At 43.8% G+C, this 20168-nt stretch overlaps 1 protein-coding gene across 14 annotated transcripts in view; it reads left to right on the top strand.

Moving 5' to 3' along the window:
• The window catches only part of PHAF1 (phagophore assembly factor 1), a 1056812-nt gene that overhangs the window by 876187 nt on the left and 160457 nt on the right, over nucleotides 1-20168 (top strand). For all 14 annotated transcript variants that reach the window (XR_011284154.1, XM_069640131.1, XM_069640088.1 and 11 more), the window contains one exon: nucleotides 9636-9679. Coding sequence is in view for 13 of the 14 variants with exons in the window: in XM_069640131.1 (XP_069496232.1) it covers nucleotides 9636-9679 (44 nt within the window). In the remaining variant the exon portion in view is untranslated. Of the gene's footprint in view, nucleotides 1-9635; nucleotides 9680-20168 lie in introns of those variants that run through there.

The raw sequence follows: 20168 nt of genomic DNA, 5'->3' as shown, positions 1-20168 counted from the left end.
TTAAAGCAATTTAAAAAAAAATTTTTATTTGAATTCTGCTTAGTAAACTCAACTTTTTCAAAAACAATTTAAAATTACATACATAAAATCTGCAACTTTAAATGACAGGATCAAGGAACATATGAAAGTTTGTGAGAGGAAAAAAGAAAAAATAATTAAGAAGTCGAATGGTTAAATACCACAAAACAAACAATAAAAGCTTAAAAACAATACAATAAATTATAAAGAGCAACAACAAAAAAAACACACCAAAATTACATTACTAACGTAAAAACATTTAAATAAATGAACTTAATAAACCAAGACCTGTGTTACCATTCGACTGATAGAGGTGTAAAGAATGAATTTAGCCAAAAAGGGCAACAACCACCCCTGCTTAAAATGTATAATATTCAGCAATAACAATCCTCTAAATCATTATTCAAACTCTGAATCATTGATCCTGTCCAGATTCTATACATTTAAGAAATTAAAAATTGCAATTCGAATACTCATTACTTTGGCTTCCAAAATTATTGGCCATCGATTTTCAGAAGACATAAGCCCAAAGTAAGTCAAATGCCGATTGAAAGAAGTTCTTTGCAAGTCTCTCTGATCAGGGCAGTCCACAATAATGTGTTTCAGCGTTTCTTTTACATTTACATCACCACATAATCTGCAATAGTCTTCTTTAGAATCAATGAGTCTTCTTTTAGCCAGAATGTCCAATGTTGAATATAGATTAAATGGAAGCTTCAGAATCACAGTTCTAAGTTGCAGAGACAGTGCTCGGCACAGATACGCTTCCACTACATTAAGACTTTTCGGATGAAAACCATGGGACTTAAAATCCTTGTATGTGAGACATTTAGTTAGTTTCAATCCAATCCCACTTGTAAACTTTATCTTTTGCTCTATCAAGATTATTCACCAAGGTGTCAATTGTCACATCGGCCTTAGCCAGCACTTCAAGAACACTCGCAGTCCATGTTCGTACAAAAACATGGGAAGAGGAAAGCATATATTTCGAGAGACATGGTAGAATGTTATCATTTTCAATATTCTCTATACATTTCTGATATAAAGCACATAGGCGCCATTGATATATAGAGAGCAGAGAAGTAAGACCCAGCTCATGACGCAGCCACGGCCCGGGAACACATTGTGGAATACGGAGGACAACACTCCAAAATTTTGCCTCCAATTTGTTCAGAAAGGATGCCGGTATAATATTTTTGGTCTCTAAACCATATAGTATGGTAGGCATAACTTTCTGCTGCCAATATGTTACCGCAGGGCAGACGGAAAATTGGCCAAATTTAAATAGAATGAGCCGTGTTTGCGATATGGCTGTGTCAAGCTTGTGTGCCATGATTTTCAACTGAGAGTCAATATTAGGTTGACCATCAAAAACAAGACCTAAATATAAATAGCTTGGAACAATCTCAACAGTCACATTTTTAACTTTCCAGTCGATTTTTGATCTACGGGTAAGCCTGGGCGCGTAAATCACAATTTGTGTTTTATTTTAAATTAATGACTAGTTCATTCTCATCCAAATAGGCACTTCAAATCGAAAGTAAAGTTTGAAGACCTATGGGGGTTTTTTAAACCAGAACAAGATCATCAGCATTCCACAGTGCTCTGACAACCAAACCATTTAATTTTGGTGAGTCGGAGCAGGCCATTGAGAAGGCAAGCATCACATCGTGAATGAAAAAACTAAAGAGGGCGGAAGCAAGGATACATCCCTGCTTCAGCCCTCTGAACGTTATGATAGCCGTCGACAACAAGCCTGCCAATGTAAGTCTAATCTTTATACTAATGTCTGAGTGTAGGGCATGAGTAATATCACACAAGGTAGCAGGACAACTAGCTTTCAACAATTTCGACATGAGCTTCACTCTCGGCACTGAGTTGTAAGCTGAATGCAAGTCGATGAAGGCAAAGTACAGTGGCTGTTTAGTAGTTTGTGCATGAACTTTTAAAGCATTTAAGGTTAGGAGGTTAACTACCGTCCCAAGTCCCACTACAAAGCCTGTTTGGATAAGGTCTCGATGTTCACATGATCGAGTCCAAAAAGAAAAAGTCTCTCAGGACAAGCCTGGTGAATATCTTACCAGTTGCGTCCAATAATGCAATCGGGCAATAGCTATTAGGGGCCCCACAATCGCCTTTTTAAAAAATCGGCACTATCAAGGAAGTACGCCAGGAGTCCGGCAACTGTCTAGACTGAAGTATTTGATGGAAAACATTATTTAGAATGCAGGCCCATTTTTTGGGATTTTCCTTAAACATGAAATAAGAGAGACCGTCGGGACCTGTCGCACGGGATGCTAAGGATTTGCATATAAGTTCCTAAATCAATTCTGTAGAGCACTCTGACTGCCACCCTGTCACAGACTGTCTTTCCAATCTATATTCTCTGAAGCTTCCATCGGCATATAAATGGGCAAAATGGGCCATCCATTGTGCTTCTGACACCCCATTCAGTTGACTGCTTGCTTGCGTGTGAATTGATACATTACCAAGATAGGCACATACCTGCACCAAATTTTTATTCTGGGTCGCATTCATAAAAATCTCACTATCTAATTGAAATAATTGCGCTTTCCTTGCACGTGTCCAATTCCTGTATTTGCACTTCAAGGCTCTGCGGGCTGGGTGACGTTGTGTTTGAGGTAATTTCAATGTCCCTCTCAATTCTTTCCTGTAAGCTATTTTTGTTTGATTTAACAACAAATCAAACCCATGAGTATGAGCGGACCGGTGCATGCCTTTGTCAATGTAGATGTTTTTAAAAAATGACAGCACCTCTACATATAATCCATGACTAACTTCCCTATGATAATCCATAATAGCCTTATTAAGAGCCACTAATGAGTAATCGGACCACCTGAAACGGGTCTTGGCATTGTTAATGGTCAATGTTTGCGTGTGCCATTGTGATTTATTCTCCGTAGGCATCTGATCCCAGAGCCAATGTAAAGAAAGAATATGGAGATCGCTAGCTATCTGTAAGATTTTTTCCAATGTAGTGGCTTTTTGGAAAAGGGAGTTAGACATGTAGATGTAATCTATTGTAGATTTAGATGTTCCCCTTTGCCATGTGTGATGTTTAGGAATGTCCCCCCTCAATGCACCATTCGCAATATGTAGGTTGCAATCTTCAACAAATTTAGTCCACCTCTCCTTGTCTTGTGATCGAGAAGATCTGCACACCTCAAAGCAATCCAAATTGATGTCACCTGCCAAAATTATACCCAGTAAATTAGGCGCTTGTAAAGCTAATTCCATAGCAGTAGATAAACCTCTATAAAACATATCATCCGAGATGCCCATCGGGTACGATACACATTAATCACTGCTATGAAGTCACTAGAGTTTGAGACTTTAACCATTTGTATGAAGTTATTAGGGGTGGCCCACTTAGTTAACCTCAATCCTTGACTAATTTTGACTGCCACCATAAGACCCAATGTCGGTCGTCCTGTTTGGGCAGCTAAAGCTGGTAACAACAATACCTCGTGATCATCCTACACTGGAGCCACTAACATCCAAGTCTCTTGAAGAATTACAATATCGAATTTATTTATAGGATGATTTGGGCCCCATTGTAAGTGAGAATGACCTCTAGTATTCCAACTAGCCAAGGAGATGTTCTTCGATGGAATTTCTGCTAATGGTTATGCCTCCAAAGGCTGGCCTGTCTCACGGTTCTGTGCCACTGATGGCTTACAATATGGACAAAAAATGCCTTTAAAGCTATTTCCTCAAGGCATATTTTAAGAGCCAGTTGCCTCACCGCTCATTCATCTGGTGTATTTATTTTCCCTGGACACTGCTTTTCAAGCACCGTTGTCCGTATGACATGGCATTTTGTTGCCATTCTTACCTTCTCTAACAGTTACGCTCAAAGCACATAATTCGGGGAACCATTTGTCTTTTGCACAGTATTCTGGGGTGAAGAGTACATATTCCGATTCTATCAAATGATGTGGCAATTCTTGGTATATCGAAACTGTCAGAGCAATGTATAAGGGTTCAATAAGGCTCAAAATCAAAAGTTCTGCTGTTTTTGGCAGGATATCATTGCACAAAACAAAAAGCTCTTTTAAAGGTAAAAAATGGTAATTCCTATGAAATTGGCCTCCAACAAGATCACCTTAGTATAAAAACAAACTTTCAAAGCATATGTTGCATTGTACACAGATTGTGTGTGTGAGAGAGTGAGCGATATCCATCCTTGTCTACTTTAGAAGAAGTTGGGTACATGAAGATTATAGAAAAAAATCTTTGTGTTGGTGGTTTAAATCTCTTGGAGGATCTGTAGCATGCATGCGTCAGGTCACCACAGCTTCTGTTCCGACCACTGAGAATGTCTGAAGCCTATGAACAAACTTTTAGATAGCCAAATAGCTGGGTGCCCATGACGTGACACTCAAGTGAGGCTGGATTGACTTTGTATGTTTCGAACTGAATCCTGTGCCCTGTGCCTGCTCCTCAGATAACCCTTCCATCTTGCCACATTCCTCTTTGGATTGCACTGTTGTTTGAAGATTGGACCTCTTTTTAGCCAGTGCATAGCAAGTTTGGGGATCAACTGCATATAACACTACTCCCTAAACGCCCTGCCGTGCTGTATTTACCTACCACCCATAAAGGGAGGGTGGTTGTGGGTTAAACACTGAATTTGGGCCTAGGAGTCTGAACCAGATTTATTGGCAGACATGCCCTTTACTTAAAAGCTGCAGGGATGAGGATGTTCCAAATCTTTTGAAACAAGGTGTGATGAAGTCAAGGTGGACAGGATACAGTCCATCCAGACTGCCCACAGCCATGGGGAAGTGTAAAAGATATAACTCCTTCAAGACACTATGAAAGTTCACCTCATTGCTTGTAAAGAAACCCCCATTTTGAGTTTCAGGATCTATGGGGTGTGAGCCATGCACGCAAGAGGTTGGGAAGCCAAACCTCAATTGAAAATACTCACTTTGCACGTAAAGGTGGGGAATTCAGGACTGTATTTCCCATAATGCCCTATTCCCAAAGGCCGAAAACATGAAATGGTTTCAGGATTGTCCAGACTGGAGTCGGAGAAGGAAAAAGTCACTGGGGCATCCATTTCTTCAGAGGGGAGGTCTGAAACGGAGACTCAAACAAATATCCCAAAGATTACACCAGCACACGCCATAGAAGATTCCCCTTGCTAAGCACTTTTAAATGCAGAGAGGGCAGTTCCCATGCATATACACAAGCAGGTCAAGAAACGACTGTAAAATGCATGGGAATCGGCCAGCACCTATTAAAACTTCCCTCATCTGAAGTTAATCAAGGGGAGAGTTTACTCACAAAGGAAGGGCATGTACAAGGTGACTCCAGGCAATTCAGGGCCAGCGAAACCCAGGGCAGAAACAAGCCAGACAACCATATGCATTATCGTCTTATATCCACAGTATAAACATTCTTTTTCTTCAGTCATGGGAGGCGACGCTGCAGTGCAGACCTGTTAGGAAGAGCCTTGTCAGACAAAGGAGGATAGAGGCGGCACCATAAGGGAGACTTAGTTAGTTTACGAGGAAAAGATCTGCAGAGTGGAAGAAGGTGAAAGAAACTGGGGAAAGTGGCTTTTGTAGGAGAGAGAGCGATGAGAGATTGGTAAAAGTGGGAAAGATCAAGGAGGAGAAGGAAAGCAGATGGGTGGGGGGGTTGGTGTGGTATTGGTGTCAGAGGTGGATGAAGGACTATTTACACTAAAGGAGAAGGACACTGGAGGATGTGGAGGGGTGAAGATCAAGAATGGTGATAGTGGAGAAAGGGGGCAGAGAGTTCCAAAGAAGGCAAAACCCCTTGGCCACGCCCTAGGAGACAGATATGGGAGAGAGAGACTAGCCAGGAGCAATAGCCAAGCATCTGGTTCAACAGGCAACCAGGGTAAAGAAAAAAGAAACACTGGACCACCGAGCAGAGTGCTCTGTAAGAACCCATGTCAGGAATGTTTGCCAAGAAACCTGAATGTGTGCTTGTTTTCAAATTCAATTGTACATCCTATGTGTGTTTTTATGGGAATAAAATAACATTTAGTGGGACTTTGCTAGAGCTGCAATAAATATTTGTGGTAATTTTTAAGACACTTTCTTGCCATGCTTAGCCCTCTGCACAGAGGCTGTAAATAGCAGGACATCCCATTGCTCCCTAAACCTAAACCATTGTCAAGTGTGATTCTGCGATTCCTCAAGTTAGCCATTTCGTTACACCATCTATTGTCCTATGCTACCATCTGTTATATGATTTACTGTCCCATGCCACCTGTTACCCAATTGTACACACCTTGCCACTTCTAGTGTTACCCAATTCCTTTCTCATGGCACCCTCTTACCAGATTTCTGTTTCCATGTTCCTAATCGATTTCCTGTCCAGTGCCTGTTATCGGGTTTCCCTTTCCGAGCCACCTTGTTACTAGATTGTCTTTCTGTTGCTCCACCCTGTTACTTACATTTTCTGTTTTATGATGGTTCTGTCCCGGTGTCACTTTTAAAGGGATTGATTTTTCTAGTAAATGCAGATGGTGTTTAATTGTAGAACATACTGCAACGCTGTGAAGTATTGATATCTAATGGTGAAATTAGCAAAATAAAGGAGGTTTTCAAACGGTTAAACTTATTTTTCACTTCAACATTTCACTTTTTGCAAATCTACTGTCATTGGTTTTGTCTAATTGGTGCTGTCAGTTTGCTCACCAACAAGTTGATCTTTTGGGCCATGGTTGAGGGAAAAAGGCCACCTATTATCGGGAGAAGAGCTAGGTCTTGAGAGCCTGGTAGAATGGCAAGTTTTGAGGAGTGGTCCTGATAACTAGAGATGGAGCCGGCTGCAGTGATGCAGCAGACGGTACAACTCTGAGACTTTGTTTTTTTCAGTGGGGGATTTTGAAATAGCAGGGAGGTGGTGGAAAGGATTGTACGATGGAATAAGTGTTGAAATGCTTAGATGAGGAGATGGGATCTGTATGGGAGGATAGTTCCATGAGACCCCCTCCCCGACATGCCCCACCTACGTGAGGTTCGTGGCTCGTCAGAAGCCCCCCTGTCACCTGTGCTCAGGTGACGGGGTGGCTTCTGATCGACACACAGGGCCAATCGAGTTGTACTGTAACAGACCATGGACTCCATTTTGGGAGCGTCAGGACTCCATTTTAGATAATGGCGACCTAAACCCCAACGAGACAGCCTGCCTGCGGAGGCTGCAACTTGGCCCCCACTCACTGCACACAGGGAGTCATGCCCTCCCCCGGCGCCTCCACTCCATGGCAGATCCACTGAAGGCTCGTTCTCACGAGAAACCACACACGAACAAGTATCAGTTCAAACACTGTATCATTTACCTTCCGCAGTACATCACTGTCCCCGAAGTGACCTGACTCGCGGTTCAAGTCTGGAAAATAACAAAAAACCATCCTAATAGAACAGGCCTCGACCCCGCATCCAACACCTAACATGTAAAATATATGGTGTCAATACCCTCCTCGTATGAACCGCTGTCGACGTTCCCCAAATGAAGTATCAACCACACACCAAAGCCTAACGATTCATAGGGTTGCTATGTTAATTATAAACACCCTTGTTAGGGAAGGGATGAAAAAGTTCATAAGTATTGGTAAAGTAAGAATGACCTCAGCCCGTGTAGGATACCGTGTGCCTAGAAGCCTCAATGAAAGAGCTTGACACAGCCCACCTAGTGCTAACTAACGAATGCTGCGAAGTACAAAGGAAGGCGTAAAAAGCATTACCGAGAATATGCGTGTGTCGTGCAGTGAGACACGTTTAAATGCATGAAAAAGAATGTAAATGTACTACCACCTTTGAACGTATTGCTTTTATGCTCCGGAGTACACCACCAAACCTAATGCTACCTTATGTGTTATCCAAATGCTACCGTTTGTGATTGCTAAAATGTAGTCTTCCAATGTTCAGTGATGTATGAAACACTGCTTTCATAGTCGTATATGAAATAGTACATGAATGTATAGACATTAGAAATGTGTGACCACTCTAATATTACTAACTTTATTAACATTTCCTCATTCTGCATAGTGTGCAGCCCAGGCATAGAGAATGGCTCACACACACAAGGCCATCTCCCCCTCCTCCTGCCAAGGTCCGCCAGGACTAGCTGGTGCGCGGGCAGCACAGCCTCACCTCCCCTCATTCCGCTGGACCCGCTTCAAGTATTCACCTCGCCCATATCTGAGGCCCCCATGGTCGGCCAAGTGAAGAATTTACAACCTGGTGCAAAACCTCACCGCCTCAAGGGGCCAAAGGTGCACCTTCACTGATCCAGTAGTACTCCGGCTCACCCCAAGTTAATGGGCGTTGGAGAGCAGATATGCAACCCTGTACTAACATATCATAAAGTAATTCTTCACTACATCTAACAAGACCAGAAAGACAGGGCAGCTCACCTCATGCCCTTAGACCAGACACCCAAGTTTATGACACCCGGTCAACAGGTCAGAGGTAACAGTGCCCTGATGTATTGGTAAAGCTTCAAATTGCATGTGTTTCTCCAGTATCCTATTATCCCTTAGAGTAACATATTGCAGGATTTGCAGGACAGCTGGAATCGTCTAAACAGATGAGTGTTTGTGTGTGTGTGGCCACAAGGGCAGAATGTTAGGGCAACCATCTATCAACAAGACTGACCGCGCCTGGCCGGGAAGCCCCACCCCAATGAGCCCAGCTGACCCATCTGCCCCACGTTGGCACCACGCTGATGTCCACCAATCCTGGATCTGCTCATCATTGCTGCGCCTATAGTTAGTCAACGCCACCCAATCCCCAAGACTATGTGCCCTCTATAGTGTGTAGGACGCATGACATGGATTTGTAATAAATAATACTGTCTTTGCTATTGTCAGACAGAGCGCTCTCTGAGCTTGCAGAGTCCTTTGCATGCCCTATTTGACTAGATAAAAAACCTTTTACGTTTACCCGCACTTGGTCTTGGTCTCATTCCCTCCTGGGGTGTGTCCTTTACTGCCTCTCCTTGTGGGGAGGGTAATGCCTTTTGGGGACGCTTGCTTTCAGATCCCATTAGAAGAAGGCATGTCTGTTTATGCAGAGGGCCATGGATGCAATTTTTTTGGCTATCTTGAGCTTAGTGGAGGGAGGACAGAGGACAGTGGATATGGTGGGAGGTGAGCACCTGTATTTTGCACTTTTTGTGGATTGAAAATGTTGAATGGGGAATAGTCAGCGGTAAACTGTGTTCTTAAACTTTGAAACCCAAGTAACCTCCTTTCCTTGCACCAGGAAAGAGCTGATTGTTTGGTTAATGTATTTGTTATCTTAAACTCACCTACTGTAACTAGTCGTTCTGGGTGCTCCAACATGTCACAATGCTTCCCTCCCCAACCCCCCACCTCCATTGAGAAGTCTGTGTTTTGGTCTTCATTGAAGCCGCCTTTTACCTTCACCTTCCTGTGTTAAACTTTCCTCTTCTTGCGTTACCACCAGTTCTATGTGAGTTTCCATTTTTGTGCAAATTGCTTAATTTGTGAAAACAGATATTGCTGGAGTAGTCCATAGCACAATGTTCAAATTGAACCCCTGTACAAAGCTAAACTACAGATTGTTTTTAATTTTGTCTTTTTGCAGAAAGTGTTGATACACAGACAGAGACCTGCACCACTTACAGTAAGGTGAGAAATTCTATTTGAAATGTGCTCTAATTGAAAGCAGTTATTTACCAGCATTAGGCCTATACACTTCTTCTGCCTCAAGAGGCTATTCCTGAGGGAGTAGCATGACCACATCCATATCAAGGGTTCTGTGAAGTCCCTGGTGATTCTGCTGGACTTCAGCATCTTGCAGGTGCCTATAGAGAATATTTTCCATGCATGTGGTTATCCCCAGAAATAAGCGCTCGAAAGGGCTGATATCCAAGGGTCCCATCCTACATGGTGAGTATGTCCATATTCTCCGCCCCATGTGCATTGACTCTTGCGTTGCACGCAGAAGACCAGAAATGTGAAAAATTCAATTGTGCGCTGCTGAAGCATTGTGTGGTTCAACCCCAACCATTTGTGAGGCTTATTATGGCCTTACCAAGGGGCTGGTCATAGCAGGGGTTTGTACCTGATCTGGAATGGCCCTGGGGATGCATGGGCATGCAGAGAATTCCTAGCCATTTTGCGAACAGCAACATTGTCTGGTATCTGTATTGTGTCCGAATGGATGTTCCAAATCTGTAGGCGTCTGTTCACACCTAAAACAGTCTCTGACCAGAGGGAAGTAAATGCAAATGTGGGGAGAAAATGCTGAAAGCATTTTCCACTGTTGCGTATGTAAGGGAAAACTCTGTTTCAAGTGCTCGGGACATACTTAATTCCAGTTATTTCTTCACTAATACTGGAGTTTCAAGGGTTCCTTTTTAGATGTACTTGTCACCACCATCCCGAACAATCATAACTATCTGTCTCTTCCTTTAACTCTATTAACGATTATTGCAAGCTTATCCGAGGAATTCTGGACTGCAGTCACTACATCTACAATGACCACTGCATTGTATAATGTAAAAGGCTGGGGATGGGGGAGGCAGTGCAGAGGTAGATACACAATCGGACAAATGAGAAAATGAGCCAGTTTTCAAATGTTTAAGTAGGGAAATATTGTATTTTGAGAAGCAAACTCTGAAAACATGATCAGATGACAGACCAACTATCCAGTGTATGCCTTCTGCCTCCAAATAGCTCCTGTAATGTTGGCAGGTTGAAAATGGAGCTTGACAATCTAACAGCAACCATGGGCATGGGTGCGTTTTCAGTGAATGTGAAGTCGCTGATGATGCCATTGGCAACACTGGTTTTGTTATACTTAGCTTTCATTACGCCTTACTTTGACCAATTACTGCAAGCAGCATATGTCTGTAACCTACACCCAGCAATGCTGTATGTGTTACCAGGGTTTGCTGTATGACTCCCATGCCTACTCTTCTTGCTATTGGCTGTAACCTAAAGCATCACTAACAGGTTTACAGTTATCTTATTGGCACTGCACAGAGCCAGTAAGGAGGGTCGGATTTTGGTCTGCCGCCCAGCATCGCAAATCATATTGAAAACCTAAGGCCGCACAATCTTGGAACCCCTCAAACTGACAGCCTATACTCTAACTTGAGAAACTGCAAAAAGCTGGTGCATATTTGGTCTTCCCTTCCAGAGAGGTTTAGAAAGACCATGCCCTCCTCCTTCGAGAAATAGTACTCCATTGTCTTTTTCTCCCACTCCTTTATTCCCCAGGGCCCTCTCCACACTGTGTTCCCTGAGTGGAAATAGAGGGAAGCCGAGAGATGTTTAGCTCCTAAGTGTATCCTAGAAGAGCCTGGTTAGCTCGACACCAACAGCTACCAGAAGCTACTTTTGGCTCCCCATGCCAACAGATGCAGAACAAACATACCTATGTGAATTTAACTCTGTATGTTTTGGACAATCCATAAATACAGTAGGATGCATCTATACAGTACTTAAAGTTATCCAGTGATAATGGAGAATACAATTACAGAGAATGCTAAAACTGAAAAACAAATACAGAGAAGAAAAAATCGAATATTTTTTATAAATGGGGAAGGGGGTTAAAACGGGTGGGTATGGGATTGGCTTTGGTTTAAGCACATAGAGAAACGGAAGGTTTAGGTGAGCACCCCCAAAAGAAATAAATATGTGGAAATTTGATTTGCGGGATGCTATGTACTGCCTCCTCGTTCCCCAGTGGTAGCTCCTGATCGCTGGTTAATACTGAATACCCAGGAGCTGCGTTAAGCTCCTGCTTATCCAGCCTTAATTTTGAGCCCTGAACACGGATTTACAAACTCTTCACTGGATTCCATCTAGTTCAGACTTTGGGCCAGTGGCAGCGACTCCTTCACATGCAATGGGAGAGACAATAACAGCCGCTCTTAGCATGGCTTATTAATCCTCTCATCTAGAAAAAAAACAAGACCTTCCCTAACCAACGTGTCGCTATTGCCCAGGTTAGTTACTAGTGCTTGTTTACCATTACTATCTTGATTTCTGCTTTGCTATCCGTGAGGGCCAAAAGGTGATGCCTTATCTGTATATTCTTCCTTTGGGACTTCCTTGGTGGAACTTAGACTATTTTGATGGTTCATTCCAAGGTTTGAGGGGGTTGTACCTTCCAGACACTCAAGCTCCAATCTAAGGCCTTACTTTCATGCCATGATGTTACTCACACTTTGTCTCTTAGTAAGTTTCCCCATCTCCTTTCCACCCACATTCTCTCTCTCCTCTTTCTTCTTTGTCACTCTGTCTCTTTCTCTCTGTACATCCTATCTCACAACTCTTGTTACTCCTTCCTATTCTCGCTCTCTTGTCACTCTCTACTCTACTCTTTCTATTCTACTACTGTCCCCTCTCCACTAACACACTGCTCTGTTCCACTATGACTCTCTCCTCCCAACTCCACTGCTACCTCCCCTCTCCACACCTTGAGTGCTCTCCCCTACACTTCCCTTCTCTACTCCATCGCATCTTTCAGTCACCCATCTTTCACTTTCCCAATCACCTTTCACTCACCCAATCACCTTTCACTCACCCTCTACTCTCACACTAAAACTCTCACTCACCTACCTTACACGCACACTCACAACAGAATACTACTTGCTCTCACAAAACAATGCCTCGCCTTCTCTGAAAAGCTCCTCCACACTCCTATCCACCATTCTTACTCCTTCTGGTCTTTTGGTCTGCCACCTCTTGCTTCTCTGACCTCACCCGAACAACCCACAACTTCTGGCTTACTGCCCCCAGCTTTATCGTCCCCCCTTCACCCTCCCCCCTCCTTCTCCATTGCTTCTCTCTCCTGGACCAAGTTCGTCCTGTCTTCCCTTCGAAGGATTTCATTTGTCAGAATGCATTAAAAGGGACCACGCTCTGTACAATTTGCTTTGTGTGTCTTCCGTGCCAAAGTAATGGTGGCCCACATTTGAAAATGTCACTGTTTATATCAGAATGGCGGGGCGTGGCTTAGACCAAGGAAAGTCTTATCATATTACTAGGTTTCATGCCAGAGAGCCAGTCAGGAATATGTTGTAAGCAGTCCATGTCCAGGTGTCCTGCAACTTCGACTTGCTCAAGAACGTGTGATGGTGTCCAAATGCAGTGTGCTATGCTCCTGATGATTGCATATATTGTCCGTCTCAGCCTAGGGTTCTCCCTCCACCCAAAGTTCGAGTAGATCTTGTGACTGGAGCTGTATGTCTGGAGGCACTGCTCAGATCATTGATGGACATTGTGGACATCATCTTTATGAAGAGGTATGGGGTAATTCACAGTGGTATTGCCCAGGCACTTGGGGAGGGCACAGGGACTGGGCCCTCCCATCTGTCACCTCCCCCTTCTGGGGTGTTTGGCTGTGGCTTGCATTCTAGTAGACCTCCCACCCAAGGCTGAGTGGGGTCCCCATCCCCTCTTGACAAAGTCAGATTACTGACCTTGTCACACACCTTATCCCGCTTGTCAGCTACTCGAGAGGTTTCTTAATAGATTCCACCAAATATATATATAAGTAACATTCCTTATTCATTAATCTCTGCTGCGCAAAGGTCAGATGCCAATTTGAATGTTAATAGTAGGATGACAACTTCATATGTATAATTTTGGATTAGGATAGATTCTTAAAGGTACAGGGTATCAGCAGGCTACATACAGTTTCCATGCCAGTACCTAGGCCCCTCACATAATTTTGGCTGTTTTAGGCTGGCCAGACACACTGAACATTCCCTTTCCATCAGTGGTAAAGAAAACCTATAAACTGACAGACATTCTGGGGTCACACCCAAATAATTGAGGTGTTACTTCCTTTTATTGAAACACTCACTGGCCCTACATTGGCATCCTAAAGTGAATTTAAAAAAGTTAATCATAAACTACCTGCAGTGGGACCGCAAATAGCCTTGTCCCTGTCATATTTGTACCATTTATTTCAAAGATTGTATTTTCAATGTTGCTGTTTAAACAACTGTTCCTCCTTCGTCTTGCTGTGGACCCATACCAAACTATAGGTTTCTGTCATTTTCTCAACCAGACTAATGGTGCAACCATACTTCAGTATGTGTTTGCACTTTGTAGATATAACAATAAAAATGTAACCTTTTTCGTTTAAGAGATGTTCAATATTTTGTTTCACTGCCAGACAAATCTAAGCACCAGAACTCAATCTGGGAAATCTGGGGATAACAAATGTGTGTAGGTTTTCAAAGGTCAGTAGCCACAGAGGCAAAAGAGCTGCGTACGACCGCATCTGGAGACTGCTTTGTGCAAGGTATAAATAGATCTATGAGAATGGGACAGTGGAGGGCAGTGAATTGGGTAAGGCTCTCTGGAGCAGGCAATCCCCTGCTTTTTTCCCGTCACTGCTAACCTCCTCTTGCCCATCCATCTTCATCATTGGAGCCAGCCTATGGAGCTCATTAAGTACATGGACACCCGCACCCCTAAACCCTCCTAGAACGTACTAGGTCCAAGAGCAATTATTCTCTGCAGAGCTACCCCCGCCCCCTCCCATGCCTGATGTTTCTGCCCCCAGCATTCTTACTTACGTTGCCTTTTTTAAGCATACTCTACTCACTTTAAGCAGTGATTTGCCCGACTTATTGAAATTAACAGCACGTATGCAGCACATTTTGAAAGAGGTTGCCCAAGAGGGGGACCAACTAGTCAGTCAGTTGGCTTTAGAGCACATTAACCCACTCCCGATTGCCAGAGTTTGCTGTCATTTCCCCCCTCTGCGTACTACTAACTGCAATTATTTCCCTCATGCCTTCACACCTTGCTAAAGTCAGTTTATTCTTTGAGCATGGTTGGAGGCAAAAGCCCCTAGGCATCTCTAGCTTGCCTGTGATTCCTTTGTTAATATAATCATCTGTTTGAAAGTCCATAAACTGCAGGAAAAAAGCCCTGCAGGAAATTGCACTCTGGACTTAACCACCAAAGATGCACTTGCAGTTTAAGATTATGAAGGCATTCTTTAGAAGGGCTAATCGTACAAGGCGTTTGAAAGTCCAAAGCAAGCAGATAGCAGTCCCTTATCAGAGACAAATTGAGAGAAAGTCAGACCGTTTGGAAGATCTCAATTACTGTGCAAGCCCTACTATCTGGTGAGAAATCTAGATAAGGAATTCACTGAGCAATAGGCTGCCATTCCTTTACTGCCAGAAAGAAGCCCAATCACCAACGGGGAGAACAATTAGGGAGGATGACAACAGATCTGTGTCAAATAGATCACAGGAAGCCAAATTGTGCGACAGCAAATAGTTAGGAAAAAACATGAGAAACATAAATAATACAAGGCCCAACTGATAAACCTTCACAGTCTATGTCCTCATCTCTAGTATTTGGCCTGTCAGACAATCGGCCAACCCTGTTGCCGGGGGCCCAGCCACTCAGCATTGCTATTCAGACTGAGTATTCTTCATCAAATTAGAAAGGTATTAACAGTAAAAAGAAACCCAGAAGTGGGCTATATAGAGGTGGAGACTGAACAAGACCTATACTTACGGTGATAACCTAAGGTAATATCATAAAGTTCAAATCCCATATGACTCCAATACCACATAGTGATATCGGACAAGGAAATTAAGGATGTAGTATGAGATCTGTGATGATGTCCTCTCCCTGTGGTCATCTACCCCGGTTGTTGACAGTTACTCTACAAAGCGCTCTGTAAGCATGCTACAGAATTGAGAGGCCACTGCAACTTCATCTGACCCAGTGTTTTATCTTTGGAAATCTCTGCTTTACCCTTGAACGCTCCATGCTTATGAGGAGCCTAGGTTTGACCGAGCTCCAGAGATCCCAACCTGGAATCTGTAGTGTGAGAGACTGGCAGTCAGCGAATGAGCCACCAAAATAAACATCCATTATGGAGCCCGGGAGGCAGCTTTGTGTACTGTTTCCCATCCACCCCCATCCCCATGAGGCTAAAGAGGTGAACCTGCTCTGCAACACCCTCACTAGGGGTCGAGGTAAGTGGGACCTCACCACATATTCCTATGAGGAACTCCCTAAGCTTTCCCCCGTGGTGGCATATATGGGATCATCCAATATGAAGAACCGTATAATAACTGAGACTTGACTAAGGATCATACAACTTGATACAGGCAAGACAAATGAGCTGTCTCTTTAAAGAAAGACCTCTATTTAACTAGGACAAAGAAACTAGAAGAGGAGGACACACCGAGCTGTGGTGAAGCTGAGAGAGGCGTAAACATCCAGGGTAATCCCCCGAATAGCGGAACACCTGAGAGAGGTGGAGCTGTAGCGAGCCGCAGAGCATGTGACTTTTCAAAAGCACTCCGGATGTATGAGCGAGACAATAGGGCCCGCTGTCTAGGCGGACAGAGAATCTAATGAGACTGGAACTCAAGTCCTTGTGGTGGCATGACCACAAAAGTTTTGTGGTGGGCAGTGCATCAATATAATAACGCTGAAACTAGTGCCTGAGGAATCTGCAAGACAGCCGGTTATATGAAGTGATACGTGACCACAGCGAGGAAGCCAACAGAGAGCGAGACACTGGCAGAAACAAGAAGCCAGAGAACAGGAACAAGCGAATAAGACCCGAGCAGGCACTGACCCCAGAGATGTTCCCTTGCAGATACCAAGGTATTGAGGAGAATGGGAGAACCGGGAGGCCACTGGGGAAGCATTACAAATCAAGAGAAATTTGTTCCAGTGAAATATGATAACTGGAATGTAAAGTTAATGAAGCGGAACTATAATATTCTAAGAAAGAGCGTCTTCTTTAAGCTTGAAAGAGTCTATTGAAACTGCAGCAGAAGTACTCCGGGAAGAAGAGAAAATACCAGATACTTTAAAGGCTAATGAGCAAAACGAATCGGAGGGAGAAAATACTGCAATAAGCAAAAGAGAATTCTATGAAGTAAAGGCATTTGAAGCCTATACGATCAAAGAGCCAAACACCAAATCACTCAATGAGAGGGAGAACACTAATGGTCAAGAAAACATATGCCCCATAAGAAAGTGTCTGTTAAAGAAATCCAAAAGGCAGATCAGTTTAGGACAAAGGATATGAAAACGCTACAAGGGATTCCTGGAACTCAATCCTGAGGGAAGCAGTAAATAAAACATTAAGACCTTATGAAAGCGTTGGAGTAACTTGTACAGAAGGTGACAAAATACTATTTAAAAATAGCCTACTGGCAATATCCTTGAAGCAAAGGTGACCCACCACACTAGGCAGAAGCAGAACCAACATATTGCTTTGCAGAGCTGCGCAGATGCCAAGGGAATTGTAGCTGCAGAGGAGGCTCTCTGGCACTATGTCCCTAATTACATTGTGGTAGTTGAATAGCGAGCTTGGTACTGTATCCCTAGAAGCCTCCGGATGCAGAGTGAGCTGAGATGCTATATCCCTGATGTATCAGTGAAAGTGGCACAGCAAGCTTTGCACTATGCCACTGGATTGCACCATGAGTTGGGCATTAAATCCCTGGAGATACAGTAAGAGATGCACAGTAAGCAGGTGGGCTTTCATATTTTTGAAGACACCATCTGGCATCATATCTCAGAAAAGCACAGTGCCGGCGTCACTGTGTGCGAGGCTGGCTAGTGAGTGTATCCCTGGAGGCAAATGTGAGCTGGACATTGTATCACTGGGTACTGGAGACCAAGGTGAGCTGGACGCAATATCGTTCAGACTGTGAAATCTGGAAGCATGCTGGATGCCATGGCTCTGAGACTATGAAATCTAGACGCATACTGGGTGCTACATCCCTTCGACTGAAGGGAGAGCTATTGGGAGCAAAATAATTCGGCAGAGGGCCATTACTTGGCACAAACAGTTTCCCTTGATCCTTCGGCTTGATCCCTGAACCACAAGGAGCTTGCTGGGTGATGAAATTGATGGGGAAAGTAGCAGGATACTATATTACTGGTATGAGGGGTTTTCCCGGACCATATTTTGTCCCCTCCTTGCCTGTATCTTAAGATAAGTGTCATGTATGTTGATCTATAAAACACCTCATGGTCCCATAAATAGATTTGTACACGTCATTCTAGCAGTATTTATAATTCAGTGTAAAACTGTGACTTTTGTTGTGACCTTTTTTTTTGTTCAACACAGATGTAAGAAATATTGTTACCACAAATGTCCATAAGGTCGCCAATAGAACCTTGGGATGTATAATGCAACAAAGTGCAAGTCTGGTTGATTGCCAAAGTACGACTGACACTCTGAGAACCCATGAAAGCAGTAAAGAGTATTTGATCCTGACTGGAACTACAGAAATAAATGCGTTTGAGATGCTGAAACAAAATGAAGAAAACAAGCACTGATCTGAAAACACCAGCGACGCGTTGTCCTCCCTGACAGAAGCGATGGACATGCGTTCTAGCCCCCATACGTTCGGGGTAATACCCTAGTCAGCACAGACCCAATCACGCTCAACTGGACAGAACACTCAGCCACCTCATTCTCCTTATCACACTATGACAGCCCCCAATCAGGATAAACGTTTTATTGTGGCACGTCAGTCCTTCAAAAACATTCTAGTAATGGCAACAGATAAAATTCACCCCACCCCCCAAACTTCCCCGCCTCTTCAAATGTTACTCCACTGCTGGAAACCTGTAGCTAAACCTCAAAGGAGTTAGCAGAAACTTTCTATTCGGAAAATGTTGGTTGCACCAGAACCAAACCGCCTACCACCTGGTATATTCAAGAGCTCTCAATCAACAAACGGCCCATTAGAGCTCTTGAGAAATGCTGGCGGAAGGCCCACAAACCCGAAGACCTTCTATCCCTCAAGGCCTTATTTGCCAAATGGCAGATCCTGGGATCAGAAGTCAAGGCAACCTATTAGACCACGACCATTATGGCAGCTTTGAACAGGAGTAAAGCTCTTTTCGCAGCAGCAGTCAAATACTGTTTGAACTGAACACCAAACCAAGAGATATCGGAATCCCAAGAGAAGTGTGAGGCTTTGAGTAAGTAATTCATCAAAAGGATGGCTACCATCAAACTACCCATACAGTGTTGCAAATTCTCTGCCCCCCCCTCCCTGTATCCCCCTATTGGCCCTTCAATTCTGAACCAACTTCTCTCTATCAGAACAGTACAGGTTTGCATCCTTAAAACCTGGCCTCTTACACCGATGACATCCTCCCGCCCACCATCCTTAAAAAACATAATGGTCCTGTCCTTGCTACTATTCTTGGGATAGTCAACACCTCCCTCAGTGAAAGTACATACCCAGAGTCCTAAAAACAAGGCTTATATACCGACTCCTGGAAAAAACTTGCCCTCGACCTGGATGACCTAGCAAATTACCAGCGATCACAAGCGTCATGTTTATTGGCAAAGTCATTGAGAAGGTGGTTTCTAACCAACTATTTACAAAAATGTAGCAACTTGGTCTGCTCCGGGATTACCAATCCAGGTTCTGCACTAAATGTGGCACTGAAGCTGCCACCATCCAGGTGGACGACGGCACCCTTCAGACTATTGATAAATGGGCCTCTCTGCTATGTTCAACACAGTCGACCATCACACACTACTCAACCTTCTTGCACAAAGGATGGGCTTCACTAGCACTGCTCTAAAATTGTTCTCATCCCACCTAACTGGCAGAGGCAGCAGGCTGTCCATTTGGGATCGATGAGGTCAGAACGCTGCCCGGTCACTTGTGGAGTGCCTCAGGGTTCCATCATCTGCCCAGTAATCTTTAAACATCTATATGGATCCACTTGGATCTCCCTCCTGGAGGACCCCAACATTGCGCTACACCAGAAATGCATATGACACACAATTGTACATGAAGGTCAAGCGCCCATAAGATAATGCTTGCCTTAGATCATGCCTTGTAGCCATTCAAGCATGGGTGGTAAGTGCCTCTTTAAAGCGTATCCCCACCAATATCAAATTCGTACTCCTGGGCCACCCCTTCAGGTAAGAAACCACTCAAAGGTGATTGGATGAAATGCACTTGGGCAGATTCAACCCTCACCTCACCCACTCAGTAAAATTGCTAGGCTTCATTGTGGATAGAAATCTATTCTTTTGAAAACACATTGCGGAAAAGACTGGGTAAGAGCTCACTCTACTCGGCAAGATCAAGCCCCTCCTCCCGCCCCTGGATTTCCAAACTGTAGGGCA

The sequence above is a fragment of the Ambystoma mexicanum genome, chromosome 1q (genome assembly GCF_040938575.1).
Source record: "Ambystoma mexicanum isolate Mex_15411 chromosome 1q, UKY_AmexF1_1, whole genome shotgun sequence".
In the NCBI taxonomy this organism is placed as follows: domain Eukaryota; kingdom Metazoa; phylum Chordata; class Amphibia; order Caudata; family Ambystomatidae; genus Ambystoma; species Ambystoma mexicanum.
Note: the sequence above shows the minus strand (reverse complement) of the source record. Positions and strands in the feature narration are given on the sequence as shown.